The sequence below is a fragment of the Eublepharis macularius genome, chromosome 3 (genome assembly GCF_028583425.1).
Source record: "Eublepharis macularius isolate TG4126 chromosome 3, MPM_Emac_v1.0, whole genome shotgun sequence".
Taxonomy (NCBI): Eukaryota; Metazoa; Chordata; class Lepidosauria; order Squamata; family Eublepharidae; genus Eublepharis; species Eublepharis macularius.
Genome location: NC_072792.1, coordinates 91,017,930 through 91,038,069, shown reverse-complemented (window position 1 = coordinate 91,038,069; position 20,140 = coordinate 91,017,930). Strand labels below are relative to the sequence as shown.

General features: G+C 46.9%; 1 protein-coding gene across 1 annotated transcript in view; it reads left to right on the top strand.

Annotated features, from left to right (window-relative positions):
- Nucleotides 1-3,524, top strand: part of UMODL1 (uromodulin like 1) — a 67,616-nt gene extending 64,092 nt beyond the window's left edge. The window contains exons 19-21 of the mRNA XM_054974662.1: nt 416-575; nt 1,793-1,877; nt 3,340-3,524. Coding sequence (XP_054830637.1) covers nt 416-575; nt 1,793-1,877; nt 3,340-3,524 — 430 coding nt within the window. The remainder of the gene's footprint in view (nt 1-415; nt 576-1,792; nt 1,878-3,339) is intronic.
- The last annotated feature ends 16,616 nt before the right edge of the window (nt 3,525-20,140 follow it).

The window sequence follows — 20,140 nt, the reverse complement described above, 5'->3', positions numbered from 1 at the left end:
AATAACTGATATTTGCTTATTTAATAGTTGTACTCTTATACAGGTTGCGACCACAGTCTTGAAAGATAAAACTTAATCTGTTTAGGTAGTCTTCAGTCAAGGTGCTTTCTCTCAGCATATGCTCCCTATCTGAAATGTCAGGCTAATTCTTTGATCTACCTTAAATGTTGAGATAATGTAGATGAAGTTGTTTGAGCAGTCAAAAGGGCTATAGAAATGCTAAGTGTTCAACGTTTTAAAAAACATTCATCGGACTGTATTTAAACATCTACAAGTGGAGGGAAGCTTGCAGAAGGGATCTTAGCTGTCTTCCTTCTCAAACCCACTGTATCCCCTAAAAAGATGCATGAAGGGCCCTTGAGAGCGTACATGTATGAACTGAATAGTTGTTCTATTGATTTGTTTCTCTTTTCAGCTGTCCAGTTCCAAACACACACACTGCTATTACTGCAAATGGGATCTCTAGCAAAGCACAATTTAAGCTGAAAATCTTCTCCTTTGTCAACAACTCTGTAGTTTACTTACATTGTAAAATCCATATTTGTGTGGAAAACCTGGGAAGCACTTGCAAGACGGTAAGGTGTTTCCTCTTCCTTTCTATGCGCTGTATTGGAAACTCGGGGGTGGGAGGGGGAACAAAATTATAACAAACCATTAAAATGCGTATACATTCTTCTGATTTTTTAAAACATACACCAGTTTAAAAGTGCTAGGCTGCATACTAGAAGTAGAATGGAACATAAATATATATTTTTATTAAACAGAAGATCCAGGGTACAAGACTGCAATCCCTTAATCTGTTAAACTAGAATACTGTAATTTAAAATGGCTTCATCCCGGTGTCTTTACTAGGAGAAGGTCTTCTTCATTCCAAGCACATTTGTGCATTCAGTTGCTTGTGTCTTCTTAATCAGCTTCTACCACTTTCTCCAGCAGTGGTAGTACAAAATTGAGAAGATGCTTGCTATGATGTGTGATGGGTAGGCTTATCATTTGCTGGCTTACGGTGGGCAAACTCTTTAGCCTTTGAATGAAGGGGGGAAAGGCTCCTGTGTAATCACTGGCACGTGACAATGGTAGCTCTAGAAACTGCCATAGAGTTTTACCATAGAGCTGAAGTTATTCCTAGAGCTGCTGTTGTCACTTGCATTGTATTTGGACGTGACATGGTGATATCCCAGCCCTCCCAACCTTTCACTTGGTTGCCAGGTGTGACCTCGCAACCCTAGTGATGGGGTTAGAATTAGGTGATCTTCATGCACTTTTCAAATCTGTCTCTGAGAATTTCTACTGAAATTAATAGGACTTGCTTTCAGTTTAGAGTTAGAGTCCAAGTCTGTTCAGTAATAGCTTCAGTAGTAAGTATTCACAGTTTTTGGATTTAGATGTTTTTTCAAGCAGAAAATGTTAGAGCAGTCTGATCCTCTCCCACACTTCAGTTGCTGTAGCTTTCATGGTGTTTAGGATGAAACAAAAGTTGTCACTGCTCTCCCTTTCCCATTATTGCATGATGGTGGCTACTGTTGCTTCAGCCCTTGGGTGGAGGTATCTTGAAACAAATAGAAGAGATGTCCCCTTGAGCTGGCAATAGAAGCCTAGCATCCATTTCAAGAGTTTATAGGAATGGGCTGTGATGAAAGAAGAGGAGCTATAGGATTTTGAGTGGTTCCTGATTCAAATGAAGACCATGCGAATTCATAGTATAAATTATTCTATAGGAGTAGATTAGCAACCTTATGCTTAATGTTTTATATTGATGCAAACCTTTGATTTGAACAAACAATTCTTACAGAACTGCAATGGTCTTCGCTCTTGGAGATCTGGGGAAACTATTGCCATGCCCCGTGCATCTTGGGGGCCTCTGCGCAAATTTGACGGTGAGTAATCAGTAAGAATCACAAAAGGGACACCAACAGATGAGAGTTAATGTTAAGATAGCTGGAAGCCAGGGTAATGACATTAATGATGCCATGAGGCAGTTGAGAACCAAGGCAACAGAACGGTTCACGGGTAATCAAGCCTTGGCTAGCCTTTTTGATAGATGGCTGCAAAAATAATAGCCATAGCATGCTATTTGAATTGCTATATCAGGAATATAAAGTGCTACACTTTGTTTGCCTGCAATTTGGGCCCTCTCTTTCCAAGTCAAGGTGGTGGTGGAATACAATCTCAGCAGCCAGAACACATTCCTGTACTTCCCCAGCCATGGGAAGTGGAACAGTGTGGCTGTGTCTGCATTAGTTGAGTAAAGGTAAAGGTAGTCCCCCGTGCAAGCACTGAGTCATTACTGACCCATGGGGGGACATTGCATTGGCAGACTTTTTACAGGGTGGTTTGCCATTGCCTTCCCCAGTCATCTACACTTTACCCCAGGGCTTTTTTCTGGGAAAAGAGGTGGTGAAACTCAGTGGCTTGCCCTTGGAGAAAATGATCACATGGGCTGGTGGCCCCGCCCCCTGATCTCCAGACAGAGGGGAGTTGAGATTGCCCTCTGTGCCACACGGCGCAGAGGGCAATCTCAACCCCCCTCTGTCTAGAGATCAGGGGGCGGGGCCACCAGCCCATGTGACCATTTTCAAGAGGTTCCGGAACTCCGTTCCACCGTGTTCCAGCTGAAAAAAAGCCCTGCTTTACCCCCAGGAAACTGGGTACTTATTTTACCGACCTCGGAAGGCTGGAAGGCTGAGTCAACCTTGAAATGGCTACCTGAACCTGGCTTCTGCCAGGATCAAACTCAGGTCGTGAGCAGAGCTTGGGCTGCAGTATTTCCAGATAATATTGAAAAAAATGAATTTAGGGGCTTTAAAAATATGATTGCTAACTTGGTTTGGTGCACAATAGTAATTTAATTTAAATAATTACAAGGCAGCAGTGACCTTGGCAAGGCTTTCTTCTCAGTAAGGAGCAGAGTGGGCAGTTGTAAGGTAATGGGGAGGGGACAGATAATGCAAGAAGCTAGGATTAAACTTCATAGACTATTAGTGCAATCAGAAAAATGTTTTCCTGGGAGTAACCACCATGAAACATACCTGAATAGGATTTTGAGTAGACTTAGGACTGCTCTCTGTCAGCCCACCAAATCATTCTCCTGGTGTCCTGTGAGTAATGGGTCATGGCAATGCCTAAAACTAACACCAAAAAATGATATACATACTTTCTGTCTCTTTCAAATTCTGGTTTTTGATTGCTGGTGAAATGCAGAACAATTAAGGTGAAGATGGGCTTATCCATATAATTGTGTAGTTTAGATTGGTTGTAATCTCCGTATCTGATCAAGTTTTACATAAACTGCACACTTGAATTCTATTCTGAGATAGCTTTTTATTTCTTGTATTTTAGCTGATTCAAATGAAGAAAAGAAGCCTGGCTTAGGAGTAGGCTATATAGTCCTTATTGTCATTGGTGTATTTGTTCTTGCACTGGGAATAGCAGGTCTTTTGGTTTTCCGATACCAACGGAAGGCTGGAGCGTACAACTTCCAAATCAAGTCCGACAATTTTAACTACCAAGTGTTCTATGAGTGAACGCTTCAATAGCACTGCATGTAAGTTCCATCATATGTTATTTATTATTTATTTATTTTATTACACTTCTAGACCATCCTCCCCGTCAGACAGGCTCAGGGCGGTATAACAACATACGATTTTTACATAAAGATTAAAAACAATAAAAACATTATAAAAACATTAAAACATTATTCAGTATACAATTAAAATTGGTGGATATAAATATTAAAATACAGAATTTTAGATGCAGGGCTTGGCTCTCGCATCATGCCCTGCATCACATTTACGAGCTCCTGCATGGGTGGTGGATGGTCTTCAGTGGTACGGCTGGCAAGAGGACAGCCTAGCCCCCACCAAAGGCCTGGCGGAACACCTCCATCTTGCCGGCCCGGCGGAAAGATAACAAATCCTGCCGGGCCCTAGTTTCCTCAGACAGAGAGTTCCATCAGGTCGGAGCCAGGACCGAAAAGGCCCTGGCTCTGATAGAGGCCAGGTGGACCTCCCTGGGGCCAGGGACCATCAGCAAGTGCTTATTGGCTGATCGAAGCAACCTCCAGGGAACATATGGGGAGAGGCGGTCACGAAGGTATGCTGGGCCCAGTCCACATAAGGCATGTTGAACTACAGTTCCAAGACCTTTCTTCAGTTGTCCCAATGGAATCCTTTTAAATGCTTTTTCAGACTTTGTAGGTATGCAACATGGTTACTTAAAAGGGAATTATGAATTTGCTTATCCTGTCTTCAGTGTGGTGTAGTAGGTGGAGTGATGAAGTAGGACTGGGAAGATCTAGGTTCAAATCTCCAATCATCCATAAAACTCACTAAGTGATCTAGAGCCAGTCGCCATCTCTCAGCAATCCTACATACCTCACAGGGTTGTTGTTGTGAGGATAAATAGGTAGGAAAAAGTGGTTTGTCCCTGAGAAATCATCCTTTATATGCCTACTGTCCAGAAAGAGCCAGTGTAGTGGATACAATGGTTGTTGTGGGTTTTCCGGGCTGTATTGCCGTGGTCTTGGCATTGTAGTTCCTAACGTTTCACCAGCAGCTGTGGCTGGCATCTTCAGAGGTGTAGCACCAAAAGACAGAGATCTCTCAGTGTCACAGTGACACTACACCTCTGAAGATGCCAGCCACAGCTGCTGGCGAAACGTCAGGAACTACAATGCCAAGACCACGGCAATACAGCCCGGAAAACCCACAACAACCATCGTTCTCCGGCCGTGAAAGCCTTCGACAGTAGTGGATACAGTTTTCAACTTGGATAGGGGGTGTGTTTATTCGTTTAAACCTCCTCCACACAATAAAGGTGACTGGGTAGCCTTAGGCAAGCTGCTCTCCCAACACATATTTTAATTGTGTAATGGAATAGCCCCATATATGCTGAGCTCCATGGAGGAAGGGTGGGATCCAAATGGGATGGATGCTTCTAATTACATTATTTATTTACATTGTTATTTTCCCCTTCACATTCTAGTTGAAAACATATAATGCTGGGCATGTTGCAGCCAACTAATGCAGTCCATAAACTGATGGTTTTGTCATCAGTCTTCTAAAATCTTAAGTTGCTGTTTTCCAGTGCTTTGCAGGAGGAAGACTCTTCCCCCTTATGGGTTTTATAGTTGCACCATCCCTGTTGATATCTCTTGCTCTTGAAAAGTAGAACACTTTCATCAGTTTAGTAAGGGAATGACTCAGGTAGGTACAAACTCTTTCATAATCATTTTCCGTCTAGGCAATTAATTAATTAATTGTACTATTCCCAGATTGCTACAAGGACTCAATTCTACAAGAACTAATCTACTGGGTGAGTGATATGAGCACTGGAGAAGAAAAGCACTTTGAAGCTGTTATTTAAAATGAATTCCTCGTTTTTTCCAGATGAGCTCTGAAAAAACAATTTAAGATTTTAAAAACTTGGCTGAAAGTAAAGTAAAGAAAAGGACCCATTTTTGCAATTGGACTGGCCATACTTGGAGTGAAATTTTTTTGTGATATAAACATCAGTTTTATTCTATTAAGCTTTTTTTCAATATAGTAAGTATGTACTGCATATGAGGTGTATGTACTGCTCATGGCAGGCTATCTTTACAGCTAGTATGTCCATGGTCTTGTTTCAGTTTTCATCTGATGGCAATGTCTCATAGCATCAAGAGTTGGTGGAGTATTAGAAGAAAAGGAGGATATGTAGTGATGGCCTGTCTTACTAGAGCAGACAGACATGCCGTACAGCAAACCATGCTTTAGTTGACTGGAAATTCTACATAAAAGTCATAAAAAATAAGAGATTGGTTATTCCAAATACAAAACAGTAAACAAGTTCCGAATGGGTATATTTTGATTATATGTCCATGCTTACATCTTTCTTCCAAGGGCATAAACTGAAAATTCTTCACTATCAGATATCTGTTATGTTACATACTTAGTTTGCCATCTTAGGTTTCCAATGTCTGTACCTGTTACATACCTTTGGAAATTTAGCCGGCTGAACTCTCTCATCAGTTCATCCGCCTGCTTGGAAAAGCCTTACCAACTGACTGTTGGTCACACAGCAGTGAAAGGCATGGGGACTCTGAAACAAACATACAAAACCTCCTGATACCTTCATCATAGGATTATGAAAATCTAACCATACCTGGATTGCACATCAGTGTATTTAAAGGGCAATGACTCAAATATTTTTGGATATCTCTGGGTCCATACAAAGTTGACTATATACTAAAGGGACAGACAGCACTTATCTCTCGTTTATATTGCATCTTCAGTTGACTTTAACACAAAGGAAATTATTTGATAAAATTAAAGCTGTAATAATAAAAAAGATTAAGAACAACCTGATCTTCCCTCCTCCCCTGTTAGCAGTTGCTACATTTTTGCACAGTTTCATATTGAAGATCACAAGTTTTGGGGTACACATAGGAAAAGAGGAATTATTTTTACAGAAAGTAGTTTTTGAGCTCCTGTACTGTATGGCATTGATGGGCCTGACCCTGCCACCCCTAAGCTATTTAAGATAAGTATACATCTGAATTCAGTTGGGCTGAGGGCCACATCATATGCGATGCCTTCAACTGGAGGCTACAAAAAACAACATCCCCATCACGGTGCTCTGTGCACAGCTGTAACGTGAGTTGGCTGTAAATGGACTGTTTTGTATATAGATTATATTTTTAACTTGACCCCAGATGAACCAGGCTAACTAAAAGCTATTAGAAGAGAACAGTTGTAAACAGCACCGGATCTAGGGTTGCCCGCGCCCGGGGCAACCCTCGGCTGGCCACCTCGCGCACACTTCCCGCACTGCATGATGACGTCACTTTGGTGACGTCATCATGCAAGGCGGAACAGAGGCAGCGTGCGGGACTGGGAAGCCACCCGCGCCATTCGCCTCCCCTCAGGCGAATGGCGCGGGCAGCCTCACAGCCCCCCGCGCTGCTTTCGCCTGCCCCGCAGGACAGGGGGCGGCCGGCTTGCCGGGCAACCCCTGCCCTGCAGGGCAGGCAAAAGGCAGCACGGGGGGCTGTGAGGCGTCCCGCGCTGCTGCCTGTGCCCTCTGGCAGCTGCTCCCGGTGCCCCCTCCCTGGTGGTGCCGGGGGCAGACTACCCCTCTGCCCCCCCTTGATCCGGCCCTGGTTGTAAATGAAACTGGGAAATTTGCAATTGATCTTTGCTCAATGAAATCATAGTACTGAACTAGGATAGTACTGAACTAGAAGCATGCCAATATTATTAGTTTCATGTTTGCTGACTTAATAAAGACAATTTTTAAGCTTATGTACGGTGTTTGTGTTTAATGACCAATATAAAGCAAACAAAGGTGATTTCCACACAAGGAGGGTCTTGTGTGATTTCCCCATAGCTGGTGCAGCTGCAGATAAAGCATATTGGCAATGAGGCTTCCATATGGTAGGTTTCCTAGCACCTTCCCTGCCTCTATCCCCCAGCAAATAAAAAATAGTACCAGAATATGATTATACAATTGTAACGAGGTATAAATTGTAATGAGGTATAAAAATCTCTAGCCCTTCTATTGTGAAGATATGCCTCTCAAAGTCTCTAGGGGCTAGAGACTTTTTTTTAAATGAAAAGGGACTATAAACTTTAAAAAATCTGAGAATTCAGAGAACCTGTTACACATATTGTTATAATGGTATATCAGTATAACAGTATTCTAATAATTTTAAAAAAAAACCCTCCAGTGGGGAAAGAGGAAGTGGCTACCATGGGTACAGGGTCAGGAAAAATGACTGCTATGTGGGTGGGAAAATCCAAAATATCTCACCCACATAGCAGCCTTCCAGGCTTTACTGTGATTTCCCCCAAAACATTGAAGCAAAACAGGTTTGAGAAAGACTGGAGAAAACTCAAGAAAAATCCAGGAGATGCACAAATGCACCACAAAGCTATGGGGAAAGAAGAAAGAAACCTCCTCGGCAGCATTGAACCTGGGCCTGATAACGTGCAGAAATGGCCAAGGAGTGTTCAACACTTTAAAGACTAACAGATCTAAAGGCTAACAGATTTACTGTAGATCAAGATTTATTGTAGTATGCATTTTTGTGAGCTAGAGACTGCTTTGTCAGATCATACAAGACTTGTTTTTTCTGCAACCAAGCTAACATGGCTACCCCACTGGAATTTATATCTATGAAGACTAAAAGTTAATAGTAAGGTTTTTCCTAGTTGTTAATTTAGGGATGTTGTAAAGCTGCAATCCTGTGCATGCCTACTTGGAAGTAAGTCCAGTTAACTTTATGGGACTTATTTCTGATAAAATATGCATAGAACTGTACTGTAGACTCAAACTGTATGTGAGAGCAGCAAATGCTTGCCCCCAATCTCATCTGAAGTGGTGTACCTGATATTAAGGACAAAGAGGTTCCTGTGTGCACAGTACTCTCCCACCTGCTATTTACCTACCTGTACACAACTTCCAGTTAGAGCTGATGGAGGCAAACTTCACATTAGAGAAGTGCAACAAAGGAACAATTCTGAATGCTTCTTGACCTTCCATGCATACTGATATTAGCGCAGAAATGCACTCAAAGTTCATTATCATTCTGTGCAGTCCCATATTGGGGACTGCACATGCGCAAGCCAGCCGCAGAGAGATTTTTAGCTTTTAAAATCTGTAAGGGGGTGCTCAGCCTCTACTGCACATGTGCAGAGGTTTTTCTGCCAAAAATGCAGGTTGTGAGGCAGAGCATCCCCATTTCCCTCAGTTCTTTCTTTGCTGCTGTCAAGAGAGGTTTTTCCTTAGCTCTGTCCATTTTTCCTTCCCGTTCATCTTTTCTTCAGCAAACATATCACAGAAATCTTTATTCAAAAAGTATTCTCAGTGTGAAACAAAGATCTCTCACTCTGACAAACATGATCTCTGTCTGCTTTGTTTGGGCAAATCTCACAATGTCTCTGGCTGCCAGCACAGCCAGCGTTTTACTCCTAAGGCTAGGAGTGATCAAGCCTCTTGCTTAAAGGCTGCACTATGGGAGAAAGTGCTTTCAGACCGAATGAACTGGCAGCTAAGAAATCTGCCGTAAAAGAGCCAGCACCCCCATCTGAACCGCCCTAATCAGTTTCAGGGGCCTCAAGACCGGATCCAACCAGACATTGTTCTCCAGTTCCATCTAGATCCTCAGTCTGTGCCCTGTGACACCCCATCTGACTGTCTTCTTTCTGGTTCTCTGGAATGCACAAGGAGGAGTTTGCTGGTTCCACTTATCCGGAACGTGCTGCATCTTAACCCTCTGCCCAAAAGTCCAACTAAGCATCTAAAGTGTTCACTGTCTTCAATGTCGTGCAGTGTTCAGGGTCACTCTACAGTTCCCACACCAGTAGCCGTTGAGCAAGAGGTAATGTTACCACCTGTGACTCCTTTGCCTCCATGTACTCCATCTTTACACCAAGATGATGATGGGTTTGCACCTGTTGACAATTTCCCAGCTCTACCAGCTGCAGGTCCCCCTCATCTCCCCTCAATGCCAATGTTTCCTATGGATCTGACATCCGTTCTGGGTTTTCAGGGCCCTACAGTATGGTAAACAAAAACTGTTCCTACTCCACAGGCCTCTCATCTGTCATCTTGGTCATCGGCTTCTTTGCCCACTCTTATGGCAAATTGGCAAGTCTTTATAACCTGGATATAATCAGCCCCTTCCTTTAATTTTTCCAGCTCCTCAGCTATTCTGACCATGTTGAGTCCAATGTCTTCAGTTCCAATGCCTTCAGTTCTGATGCCTCCAGTTCTAATGCCTTCGGTACCGAGACTTCCATCAGCCTCTCATCACTGCATCCAACAGCAGTCTCCTGCTTCTCTGATTCAGAAGAAGAAGAGGAACACTTCTCCAGATCCAGCACTACCTCTGAACTTGCCTCCAGTTCTTCACCTGAGGAAGCAGTGGGTGAGACAACATCCTCTTCTCCAAATGAGGATTACCGCCTTTTTCGGAACAGATGATAAGAATGGCCAGGGCATTAGAGCTCGATGTGTGAGCTTCAATCCCCAAGCCTAAAAGTAACATTCTACAGGCTCTGTATTCATCTTCACCTGCATCCGTGGCCTTCCCCATTTGCTCCCTGTTGGGACACTGTTACTTATGATTTTGGGGTTCTGTCAATAGTTAAACATGGTTACCGTTTGCATTTTTCAGAGTTGACTCCATTGTTTTCTCCTCCCGCCTGTTCAGGTTCCTGATCGTCTTCGTCCTTCTGTGCAGCCCCACATTGGGACTGCGCAGGCGCAGGCCAGCCGCGGAAAAGATTTTTCTAGCTTTTAGAGATGTGAAGGGGACGTTCGGATCCACCGCGCATGTGCGTCGGTGTTCCCGCCAATTTTGAATGCATATATATCCGAACGTCCCCGGCATTCCCTCAGTTCCTTTTTCGCCACCGTACGAAAAGGTTCTATTGTCTAGCGTTTATTCTCTCAGCGTCTCTTCAGAGTTTTTGGATCGTGATCTTCTAGTCGGTATTTTTTCCCCTTGTCGGTGGGAGATACCGTTCGTTATGTCCCAAACTTCTTTGTTTAAGAAGTGTCTTAAGTGCGGCACTAAAATGACGCACTCGGACGGCCATGAGCTCTGCCTCATCTGCCTGGGCGAGGGGCATGTTGTCGAGCGCTGCTCCATCTGTATGTCCTTCACCCCGAAGGCAAGGAGTGATCGGAAGGCCAGGCTCCATGCCTTCTTGTGGGATGCTAACCTTCTCCCCCCCAAGCCATCGGGCTCTTCGGGAGATAGACCCCGCTCCGCCGCTCCGTCGCCGGCGCCGTCTCGTAAGTCGCCAGAGCAGCTCCCCACGGAACCGACAGGGCAACCCGTTCCGGAGGCCCGACCTGACTCCGGTTCCGGGGATCGTCCTTCCGACCGGAAGGCCAAGAAGCGTTCCGCATCCAAGCCGAAGTCCTCCTCCAAGCCTTCGGCCGCAGAGGCTGCTTCGGAACCCCAGCCCAAGAAGGCCAAGACGAAATCGAGGACCAAGGGCCGTACTTTATCCCCGGCTCCGACTGTGCAACCTGGTACTCCATCTGGACCGGTCCTGATCCCTGACGATGTGGTGAGTCTCCACACCCCGTCTCCTCCTTGCACGCCTCCTCCGTCGGTTCCCGAGGAATTCGTGCCGTTCCCGTCTTTCACGGAACCATTCCAGTCATTCGAACGTTCCCTGCCTTCCGCCCCGGCGCCTTCGGAGGCCTCCGTTCCATTGCCGTCTACCTCGTCGGTTCCGATGCCTCTTCACTGGCCTGCCCCGGTGCCTGCTCCTCTGCCCCCTTGTCAGCCTGTCGCAGGGATTGGGAACATGACCTCCTGGCAGGATTTTGTGGCGTGGTTCCAACAGTCGCTGCCCTTCCTGCAGCATCCTTCGGTTCCGATGGTTTCCGTTCCGGCTCAGCCAGTCGGGCTCCCGGCATCCGCTCCTCCACCTCCTGGCTTGCCTCTGCGACCGTCGGTTCCTGCGGCTTGTCCGTCGGTCCCGACCGCTCACCGGTCTTCGGTTCCAACGCAAACCTCGCCGGAGTTTTCAGATTCCGAGAATGAGGAAGGTCTGGCGTCCCCGTCAGAGTGCTCTTCGGACGCGGCCTCTGATCCTTCCCCGGATGACACCGTGGGTGGGCCCCGTTCGTCGTCCCCGAATGACGACTACAGGCTGTTCTCCGAGCAAATGATGCGGATGGCCGCCGCGCTGGAGATAGACGTCTCCTCCACGACCTCCAAGCCCAAGAGTAAGCTGCTGGAGGCGCTGTATTCCGGGTCCCCCGCGTCGGTGGCGTTTCCCCCTGTGGAGGATTTTGTTGACAGCGCTCTCGCGCTCTGGCAAACACCGGCGTCCGTGTCCGCGACGGCAAAGAAGGTAGAGAGGTACTACCGTTTAAAACAGGATGATTGCCCGTACCTCTTCAGTCATCCGAAACCCTCGTCCATCGTGGCTGAGGAGGGTCAGGCTCGGTTCCGTTCCGGTTCCTCGTCGGCCCCGGCGGACCGAGAAGGCAGAAAGCTGGATGGCATGGGCAGGAAACTCTACTCGTCCGCGTCTTTGGGATTCCGTATTGCCAACTTCCAGGCCATAATGGGATCCTACAATCTGTTCCTCTGGAAACGGCTGTCCTCTTACCTTTCCGATCTCCCCGAGGATCGCCGCCACTTGGTGAAGGCCCTTCAGGCGGAGGCCATACGGCTGTCAAAACAGCAGATGACAGCGGGCAAGGATGCTGCCGATTCCGCGGCGCGCTCGATGGCGACTTCGGTGGTCCTGCGTCGACACGCCTGGCTCCGGTCCACTGCCCTGCCGCCAGAGAAGAAGGCGAAAGTGGAGGATTTCCCATTCGAGGGGCCCCAGCTCTTCTCGGAGAAGACGGATGAGTCCCTCTCCCTGATGAAAAAGAATCAGCAGACGGCCAAGTCCCTCGGAGTCGCCCCCTCAGCTCAGTCGTCGGGTCCGAGGTATCGCTATGGTCGGTTCCGATCCTACCAGACCCCTTACCAGCCTTACCAGCAGCGTCAAGGGCGCTTCTTCTCGGGCCAGTCCTACGGTCACTGATCCTATTCAGCCCAGCAGCGTCACTCTTCCAGGCGCTCCGGCCGGTCCAAGGGCAGGCAACAGCCCTCTTCGCCCAAGCCTTCGACCTCGGTGCAGAAGCCCTCGGTCTTCTGACTAAGCCTGAACGCTCCCCTGTTGGCCTCCGAGGACACTTCCTCTGCTGCCCAGTTTCTGGACAGGCTTCGGCCTTTTTTGCCCTGTTGGCAACGTGTTACTTCTGACACTTGGGTCCTGTCCATTGTGGCCCATGGTTACAAGTTAATGTTTACAGATGCACCTCCTCTCTCTCTCCCTCCCCGTTGTTCTACATGTTGTGATGTTGTGTTACACAATAATGTTATGGAGTTGGTTAACAAAGGTGCTGTCCGGGTGGTCAATGTCTCTACTTCCCCATGGGGATTTTACTCCAGATACTTCCTTGTGGATAAAAAGGGTGGAGGTTCCCGGCCCATCTTAGACCTTAGAGGCCTCAACGGTTATTTGAAGGTTGAAAAGTTTCGGATGCTAACCCTGGCACGGGTCATTGAGCTCCTGGAGGTGGGCGTCTGGTTAGCCATTCTAGACTTGAAGGATGCCTACTTCCACATTTCTATCTTTGAGGGCCACAGGAAATACCTGCGGTTTGTGTATGGGGATTCTGTGTATGAATATACCGTATTGCCCTTTGGGCTGGCCTCTGCACCCAGGGTATTCACGAAGTGCATGGCCACCGTAGTGGCATACCTGCGGTCCCAGGGTTGCTTTATCTACCCGTACTTGGATGACTGGCTCCTGGTGGGACCCTCGCCTGACTCTCTCCAGGCCCATATTGCCCTCACCTTGTCCGTGCTGGCTAGGTTGGGCTTGGTGGTTAATGGGGATAAGTCTATCCTGGCCCCGGGCATGGCCATTAGGTTTATTGGGGTCCATTTCGATTCCCTGCGGGGCAGAGCCTACCTGCCCCCGGACCGGTTGGCCAGGCTTTCCGCTTTAGCCCGGCATTTTATGCATTGTCGGTACCAGACGGCCCTTTTGATTCAGACTCTGTTGGGCCTTATGGCCTCCTCCACAGGGGTGGTTTTCTTTGCGCGCCTGCGTATGAGGCCTCTGCAAAACTGGTTTGTCCGGAGGTACAACCCCCTCACCATGGGTCAGCATCAGAGGTTTTCCATCCCCAGGGTAGTGCTGCGCTCTCTGGCCTGGTGGACTGTCCCTGAAAACCTGTCTGAAGGTTGTCCTTTCGGCCCCTTCCTAGCTGAGGTCACAGTTTATACCGATGCCTCCAACTTGGGATGGGGAGGGCGCTGTGGACAGCTTTCGGCTCAGGGCATCTGGTCCCCATCTGAGGCATCCATGCATATCAACCTTCTTCAGCTTAGGGCGATCCGTTACTCCCTCGCTTCTTTTGCAGATGCCATTCGGAACAGGAGGGTTCAGGTCCTGTCGGACAATACCACGGCCTGCTACTACCTCAACAAGCAGGGGGGAACGGTCTCGCTCAAGCTCTGCAAGGAGGCAACGACTCTATGGAATTGGGCCATGGTCAACAACGTCCTTCCCAGAGCCGTGCACATTGCCGGAGATCTCAACACCTCGGCGGATGCACTGAGCAGGGTGTTTCTGCCTCAGCACGAGTGGTCCCTAAACAGGGTTTACCTCGACCAGGTTTTCCGCACATGGGGCACGCCTTTGGTCGACCTCTTCACCACTGCCCGCAACAAACAGGCCCCGCTGTTCTGCTCCCGGGCCGGCATTGGCTGCCACTCCCTAGGGGATGCCTTCCAAATACCTTGGTCCCCAGGGCTCTTTTATGCCTTCCCGCCCTTCCCGCTCCTATACAAGGTTCTTTCCAGGATCAGGGCCTTCCGAACCCACTGTATCCTCGTTGCCCCTCGGTGGCCTCGCCAGGATTGGTTCCCCCTTTTACTTTCCCTGTCCCAGGGGCGATGCCTCCCCCTGCCTCACGCCCCGGACCTCTTAACCAGGGACGGGGTGTGGCATCACGATGTGGCTGTACTGAATCTGACTGCCTGGCTTCTGGGCAACCGGGAGTGAGTCTCTCCTCTGGAGTGCTTGGGGTGATCTTGAATGCCCGGAAACCGTCCACCAGGTTGTCCTACCAGAGGAAGTGGTTACGTTTCTCCAAGTGGTTGGCCCCAAAGGGGGTTTCTCCCTTTAATTGCCCGCTTCCTGTCATCCTGGACTACCTCCTGGAACTCTGCTCCCAGGGCCTTGCGTTTTCCAGTGTTAAGGTCCACATGGCTGCAATCTCTGCCTTCCATGAGCAGATTGATGGGAAGACAGTTTTTACTCACTGGCTTTCCAAGCAGTTCCTGAAGGGCCTGTTCAAGACCTTCCCTCCTAGGGCCCATCCCATTCCAAAATGGAGTCTCTCCCTGGTTCTCTCCCAGCTGATGCTCCAGCCCTTTGAGCCTCTATCTTCTTGTCCCCTGCCTTTGCTCACTCAGAAGGTGGCTTTCCTGGTGGCAATCACGTCCTCTAGGCGTGTTGGGGAGCTGTCTGTCCTGCGGTGTGACCCTCCCTTCCTGCAGTTTTTCCCTGGTACTGTCATGCTCCACACTAGCATGGAGTTTCTGCCCAAGGTAGTCTCCAGATTTCACCTACAGCAAAAGGTGTTCCTCCCTTCCTTTTTTCCAACACCCTCATCCCCAGGGGAACGAGCTCTACACACATTGGATGTAAAGCGTGCTTTATTGTTTTATTTGCACCGCACCAAATGTTTCAGGAAATCTCCTGCCCTGTTTGTGTGTTACTCTGGCCCTCGCAAGGGCTCACCTGCTTCTGCCCAGTCCATCTCTCGCTGGATTGTGTCTACGATTAAACTTTGCTATCAGCATGCTGGAGTCCAGTGTCCCTTGTTGGTTACCGCTCATTCCACTCGAGCGCAAGCTGCTTCTGCTGCCTTCCTGCGAGGGGTGCCGCTCCAGGACGTCTGCCAAGCTGCGACATGGTCCTCTGCAGACACTTTCATCCGGCATTACTCTGTGGACGTGCATGCACGACGTGACTCGGCTGTTGGCACAGCTGTCCTGCAGTCCTTGTTCAAGTAGACACTCACACCCGCCCCCATTGGTGAGATGCTAGTTACTCTCCCAATGTGGGGCTGCACAGAAGGACGAAGACGATAAACAGGGTTTCTCACCTGTAACTGTTGATCGTCGAGTCTCTTCTGTGCAGACACACATTCCCTCCCGCCTGCCCCGCTGTGAGTGTTTGGTTAACTTAGTTTCTCCGGCGGCTCAGGTGAACTGAGGGAATGCCGGGGACGTTCGGATATATATGCATTCAAAATTGGCGGGAACACCGACGCGCATGCGCGGTGGATCCGAACGTCCCCTTCACATCTCTAAAAGCTAGAAAAATCTTTTCCGCGGCTGGCCTGCGCCTGCGCAGTCCCAATGTGTGTCTGCACAGAAGAGACTCGACGATCAACAGTTACAGGTGAGAAACCCTGTTTTTCCTCTGCCCTCCAAAGGGCTATTGATAACCTGTTGTCTAAAGGTGACATTCAAAGGATTCCCCAGGATGACTCTTATTTAGGGTTTTATTCTAGGTACTTCCTAGTAAAGAAAAAGTCTGTTAAACAGTCATATGTCTATAAATGCAACAGAATGAGGAGACAATCCAGAGGTGGATTATTACACTGTACTTGTTCAGGCTGCAGTGAATGGCATTCTTCAATGCTTCCTGCTTAATGACATTCTTGCAAATAAAAAATAGTACATAAGAGATGAAGATTCTAGCACAGCCTGTAATTTTCTACTTGCACAATACTGTAATGTAGGAAGTATTAAAATTCTAATTTCCTTCATCTACAGTGTGAAATGGAACAGACCATTCTATCATCTCAGCACTTTACCATTTCATTCAGATATATGATAGACCGGGCTTAGGAGTAGGGTTTACAAACTCCTTGTGAGACCTTGAGATTGTCCAGAATTACAACTGACCTCCACTTGTCAGATATCAGTTACTCTGGAGAAAATGGCAGCTTCAAATTCTGGATTGTATGACATTATACCCTGCTGAGCGCCCTCTCCTCCCCAAACTTTGACTTCCCTAGTCTCCACACACACACACACCCCAAATCTCCTGGAATTTCCCAACTCTGAGTTGGCAACTCTGCCTGGGAGAGAGGAACTAGTCAGTGTTTGCATCCTAGCAACAGAGCATAGATAGAGCTGAATATGAGGCAGGAAAACAGCCATTATGAACCCCCCTCCCAGTACTGAACTTCAATGGCATTGCTAGTTTCAATTAATTAAACTCAAACACCTGCTTGCTAGTTGTGAACAGGAAGCCGATCATTCTGAATGAATCTGCATGTGTCTGTGTCATTGGCTGTTTTCATGCATTAGTAAACTTTCTATCCACTGCTGCTGCCCCTTGCCATCCATTTGCCACTGCTGTCACCTCCAGATGTTTAATAGTGTGCACAGTAATTTTTTAAAAATCAGTTTGAGATTTTTGAGTTGAGAATTATTAGGTTCCTCATCCTCTTGGAGAAGAGCGACAAGTGGAGTTCCTCAGGGAAACAGTCCTGGGACCTGTTCTGTTCAACATTTTTAGAAATGATTTGGATGAAGGGATTGATTATTGATTATTAGAGGGATTAGAGGGATTGATTATTAAACTTGCAGATGATACTAAATTGGGATGGGTAGCAAATATGGTTGAAGACAGAGTAAGGATTAGAGATGGGCACGAACCGGGAAAAAACAACCATGCGGTTCGTGGTTCGTCAAATTTCATGAATCACGAACGTTCACGAACCTGCCCCTGGTTTATTTGGTTTGTGAAAACGTCACATCCAGGCTCAGAAAATCATCACTTTTGGGTCAGCAGAAGGTCACTTCCGAGCCAGAAGAAGGTCACTTCCAGGTCAGCAGAAGGTCTGCAGGAAGTCCATCCTCTGTTGCCTAGGAAACTGATTGATTGGCACCAGGCTGTCTGCAGTCACGAACCAAAAAATGAACCAAATGAACCAGCCTAAAGTTCATGGCGGTCCGTCAGTAATGGAATCTGATGAACCGCAGTTTGCAAACCACGAACCGACTTCGTTCATGCTTTATTTTGTTTTGTATTTCAGTTCATGCCCATCTGTAGTAAGGTTACAGGATGACCTTGACAGGCTGGAAAACTGAGCTAAAACAAATAAAATGAATTTCAACAGAGATAAATGAAAAGTTCTGCATTTAGGAAGGAAAAATCAAAAGCATAATTATAGGATGGGGGAGACTTGTCTTGGCAGTAGTATGTGCAAAAAGGATCTAGGGGTTTTAGTAGACTATACACTAAACATGAGTCAGCAGTGTGATATGGTAGCTAAAACGGCAAATGCGGTTTTGGGCTATATAAACAGAAGCATAGTGTCCAGATCACAAGAAGTGATGGTATCGCTCTACTCTGCTCTGGTTAGACCTCACGTAGAGTATTGTATTCAGCTTTGGGCACCACAATTTAAGAAGGATATTGACAAGTTGGAACATGTCCAGAGGAGGGCAACGAAGATGGAGAGGGGTCTGGAGACCAAATCCTATGAGGAAAGATTGAAAGAGCTTGGCATGTTTAGCCTGGTGTGGAGATGACTGAGAGGTGATATGATAACCATCTTCAAGTACTTGGGAGATGGTGGACTCTCCTTCTTTAGAGGTTTTTAAGCAGAGGCTAGAAGGCCATCTGACAGCAATGCTGATTCTGTGAACCTGGGCAGATCATGAGGGGGAGGGTAGAATGGATTACATTAGTGCTTAGTTCTCGCTGCCTTCTTACATGCCCAGGGTACTGCCGATTGCCCTTTGGGGTCAGATAGAAATTTTCCCCAGTTCAGTTTGGCTAGGGATCCTGGAGGGGTTTTGTCATCTTCTGGGCATGGAGCAGGGGCCGCTGGGTCAGTCAAGGGGGGTAGTTGTGAATTACCTGCATTGTGCAGGAGGTTGGACTAGATCACCCTACAGGTACCTTCCAACCCTATGATTCTATGATTACTACCTGACATCTCCATGTCTTCAGAACTTAGCTAATCTTGTGATAAATACTTACAGTTATTTCTTAGATACCACTGACTGCACAGTTGCAAAATACAGGCAATGGAATCTAGCCAATGCCGGTCATTTAAAGGAAAAGAAGCCAGATGGTGTCTCCCGTAAATAGACGCAAGGAAAAGAGAGAGGTTACCCTTACGGGAGAAATAAAGAATAAATACACTGTAAATCAATAAAGAAAGTGTTTTGCTAATATTAATCAATGCATATACACACAATTGGCCAACACAAAATCAACAGAATGGCCAATCACAAAAAATCAGGGAAACTCCCAATATTTTGTTCTCACATTTGTTCGCACAAAGTGCTTAATGTCCATAAAGAATTTGGAAAATAAAGTCTCTTGAAGTCCAAAGTAAGGTGTCCTGCATTTTTCTTCTTTAATATCAGCAGACTGTTAATATCCAGTAACTGAGGAGTCCCGGCCGTGCGCCCAATCCAGGGCCGGCTAAAAAACTCAGATTTCGCAAAACATCTTTGTCAGGGGCGTGGCCTGGTCAAACACTACAAGACAAATAATTGATTCACACGTAATTGTTCTATACCCCACATATTAGGCATTATAAGTACAAAATACAATGATGCCCTAATATCCAAAACAGACCTGCACAGTATAATTCTTGATTGATTCAAACGGACAATCCCAGAGCATGGTGGCTGTATCTTCTTTAGCGCGCCCTTGCCGTGAATCGTAAGCTGATTTATATACTTGCCCCCCTTAATTAACTAAGTGCTCTTAAAGGGGGTGCTCAAGTTCAACAAAACTCATTTACAGAAAACAATTTAAGGATAACTCCAAATTCAGACCCAACGGATGCATTGTTTGTAAAGTATGTATCCAAAGAGCTTCTTTTTGTAATAGCGCCTTTTGATCACCCTTTCGCAGCACACACAGCACCGCTACTCGGAAATCAGTTTCAGAATGATGTTGAGACAAAAAATGCTGGGTGAGCGGGGCTTCCATAACCCTGTTCTTAATACGTGAGATATGCTCTAGTACCCGCGTCCTAAGTTGTCATGTAGTGCATCCCACATACAGTAGTGAGCAGGTGCACTCGATAACGTATACAATGCCCGATGTTTGGCACATTGCAAAATGTTTAATCGAGATGGTTCTACTCTTTATAACTAACTGTTGGCCCTCCCAAATGTATTTACAAATGCTACAATGCCCACATCTAAAATTGCCCAAAGGTAGGTTCCTGTCAACATAATTATCAATTAACTTAGCATGGACCAGTAGATCCCGTAAACTCCGGGTGCGGTGAAAACTGCATAGAGGATGTAAACCACAGCCCTCAATATCCGCAACCAATGGCCAATAGCGGTCAATGACTTTCTTAATCTTATTGGCTAGAGGGGAATATTCAAGCGCCCATTTAATTCTGTTTTCGAAAACAGTGTCCCGTTTCTGGAACAATGAATCTCTCTTTTTAACACGGGCCCGGGAAAGTGCTGATGTAATGACCCGCTGAGGGTAATGTCTATTAGCAAATTGCTGACAAAGAATCATACTGTCCTTTTCAAAGTCCTGAGTGGTAGTCGAATTGAGCT